The sequence below is a fragment of the Coffea arabica genome, chromosome 10c (assembly GCF_036785885.1).
Source record: "Coffea arabica cultivar ET-39 chromosome 10c, Coffea Arabica ET-39 HiFi, whole genome shotgun sequence".
In the NCBI taxonomy this organism is placed as follows: Eukaryota; Viridiplantae; Streptophyta; class Magnoliopsida; order Gentianales; family Rubiaceae; genus Coffea; species Coffea arabica.
Window position 1 is genome coordinate 18,784,712 of NC_092329.1, and position 2,791 is coordinate 18,787,502.

Here is a 2,791-nt window from a genome sequence, read left to right on the forward strand (position 1 = left end):
ATTTCTTGGCGTTTCGGTCACAACTAAAGGTACGCCTATCGGTTTGGGGTACACTTTATACCCTCTCAAATCTAAGACAGAGAACTACAAGTTTTATGAAGATATCAACAGCCAATTCATTCATTTTCAAGGTCAAAAGGCGCAATCTCAGAGAAAACAGAAAACTGTCCGCTAAACAGTGCATTTGACAGTCAGGGGTAATTTTGTCATTTTATATGATACAGTGATCTGATTGAGATGAAATTTTACAAGCAACTATATAAATCCATTCCCTACAACTTTTATGTTTTGACATAGGCCTGATTCATCCTCTAACATGGACGAATTAAATAGGTCAGAACAGAACAGAGTGGTTTCAAATTTTTGGAATTTGAACTTTTACTCTAGAAATTCATATCTAACAAGTACTTTATCATCAATACCATCAAGTACTAGCTCAATAACATCAACTCATAGGTAGATAACCATAATCAAGGCTGAAAATGTAAACCCTAGCTAAACATCCCAGCATATCATGCACAACTCACTAATTAACCGTCATAACCCAAGATTAAGAGTTTCTATCCAAACTTTAGCAAGATTAAGAAGAAGAAAAGGAAAGACAGCCATGGCACCTTCCAAAAAGTGCTTGTAGGTGAGAACCACACCCCTTTCTTCCACAACTTTTACCACACAAAACTTCCGAAGTACTAAAATGAAAGTTTAATCGGTTTGGATTGGGTGATTTCTCTCAAATGAAGATGATTCAAGATGAAAATTGGAGTTTGCTCACTTGGTGTTCTCTCCTTTAAGCTCGGCTGGAATGTGTAGAAATGAAGAAGAAATGAAGTTAATTTGGTGATAACAATGAAGGAAATTGGTTGGTCAAACAACCCTTGGATGTTTGCCACATGTCACCTCAAGATTACATCTTTAATTTTTCTTCTTTTTCCTTTCGTTTTGGTCAATAATTTCAGCTCTCTCAAGGATAATTAAAGCCTAATATTTATGAAATAATAACAAGAGGATTAAGGTAATAAAGTGGTGGTCAAGTGGTGTATTCAATCGGTAGTGAACGTACTCGTCGGTTCAAACCGATTTTCCTTAAATCGCGTGTACTACGGTTTTAACCTATGATTCACTCACTTATTATTGTCACTTCTAATCTCACACTTTCTCTTGTTTAAAACTCACTCTTAACCACCAAATTTAGTACACACACCTCACCAAGTGATCACATGGCCAAAATACGCGAAAATCCTAATTTACCCAAACTATAAAACTAAAGGTAAAACTCTTAAATCTCTTATTCATTACAACTATTGAGGGAGTAAAGGAGTAGTAAAACTATGATAAAGTAATTGAATCAAAATAAAAGGGAATTTTAAGAAAATATGAGCGAATTTTCTAGTCGTCATACTCTCTCCCCCTTAAAAGAATTTCGTTCTCGAAATTCATACATTTATTCGTAAATAACTCAGGGTATTTTTCTTGCATGTCCTTCTCTAACTCTCAGGTCTCACCATTAACCAAACTTTTAATCAGACAATGGAAATCATGAATCATACCTTGGTGGTCTAAGGTATACACTCTGGCTGGCACTCTGGCTTTATCTCCTTTCACAATCGGTTGATTAGGGTTTGATTTATCGACTGGCTGGGTATCACCAATCAATGGACAATTGGCGATCTGGTGCTCTGGACTTCCACATCGTAAACACTTTTGAGTCTTTCGCCAGCAATTATCTTCTATGTGGTTCGATTTCCCATAATATCCACAAGATAGTCGAGAGGCTGAGGTCTGACCTCCCTGCGAGGCACCTCTTGCTTGTCCCCTACCACCTGGTGCTCCATTGGAGTAACTTCCCTCAGCGTCCATGAAATTTTCTCACCACCATCTCCTCGACCCACCTTAGAGGGTGGCATACTTAAATCACCTTGTTCCTGCCATAGATTTCCACCAGGCGCACCCCTCCTTTTTACATGAAAACCCTTACTTGTGCCTTGGCAATTTCTATTCTCTGGGTTTTCTCTAGAACCTCTGTAAAAGTATTAATTTGTGCTGCTGCCAAGGTCTCTTGTATTTCCACATTTAATCCCCGTACAAACCTCCTTACTTTCCTTTGCTCCATTGCTATTAATTTAGGAACAAACTTGGATAGTTTAGAGAACTGAGTCTCATACTCAGATACATTGAGGGTTCCCTGATGGAGTTTAATAAAATCATCCTCCCTTTTCTCCTGGACTATCGGTGGCAGATACTTTTCATTAAACTCTCTTATGAAGTTCAACCAAGTCCATGCAGTCCTCTCTCTCTCCCATTTAGCCTGAATTACGTTCCACCAGGCTCCAACTGGTCCCTTAAACTGAAATACAACAAAATTCACCTGCCTATCCTCCGTATGGTTTAAGGTAGTGAAAATGTTGATCATCATCTCTAACCACCTCTCAGCTACCTCTGGATCCGGTCCTCTAAGAAACTTAGGAGGAGAAAACATTTGAAATCTCTCTAGAGCCCTATCTTGTCCTATTTCAGGATCCATGGGTTGATTAACAGAGGCTTGACCCTGCTGCTCTACTAGTCGAGCAAGTATATTGGTCATTTGCTGAATTGCCGTAGCTACCTAATCCCCTCTTTCAGCTCGAGGTCTAAATTGTGGCTAAACCGTTTCACCTCTCTCCTCTCTCGGTTCCCATACTGGCCCTTGTGGGCCACGGCTAAAATCGCGTCCTCAGGTAGTTCCATGTCCTTGACTCCGCTTACCCTCCATATTGTCGCGCCCCATTTTTTGATGAAATGAATAAATAAATGG

At 39.4% G+C, this 2,791-nt stretch overlaps 1 protein-coding gene across 1 annotated transcript; it reads right to left on the minus strand.

Annotated features, from left to right (window-relative positions):
• Positions 1 to 1,727: 1,727 nt before the first annotated feature.
• Positions 1,728 to 2,581, minus strand: LOC140015850 (uncharacterized). The gene is made up of 2 exons (XM_072068676.1): positions 1,976 to 2,581; positions 1,728 to 1,820 (listed from the first exon to the last, which is right to left on the minus strand). The coding sequence occupies exons 1-2, from the start codon at positions 2,579 to 2,581 to the stop codon at positions 1,728 to 1,730; spliced, it is 699 nt and encodes a 232-aa protein (XP_071924777.1).
• Between the last annotated feature and the right edge of the window lie 210 nt (positions 2,582 to 2,791).

Coding starts and splice junctions, on each gene's coding strand:
- LOC140015850 (XM_072068676.1), bottom strand. CDS start 2,581: ATGACCAATATACTTGCTCGACTAGTAGAGCAGCAGGGTCAAGCCTCT. Junction 1,821..1,975: donor TAGAAATTGCCAAGGCACAA/GTAAGGGTTTTC, acceptor ATGGAGCACCAG/GTGGTAGGGGACAAGCAAGA.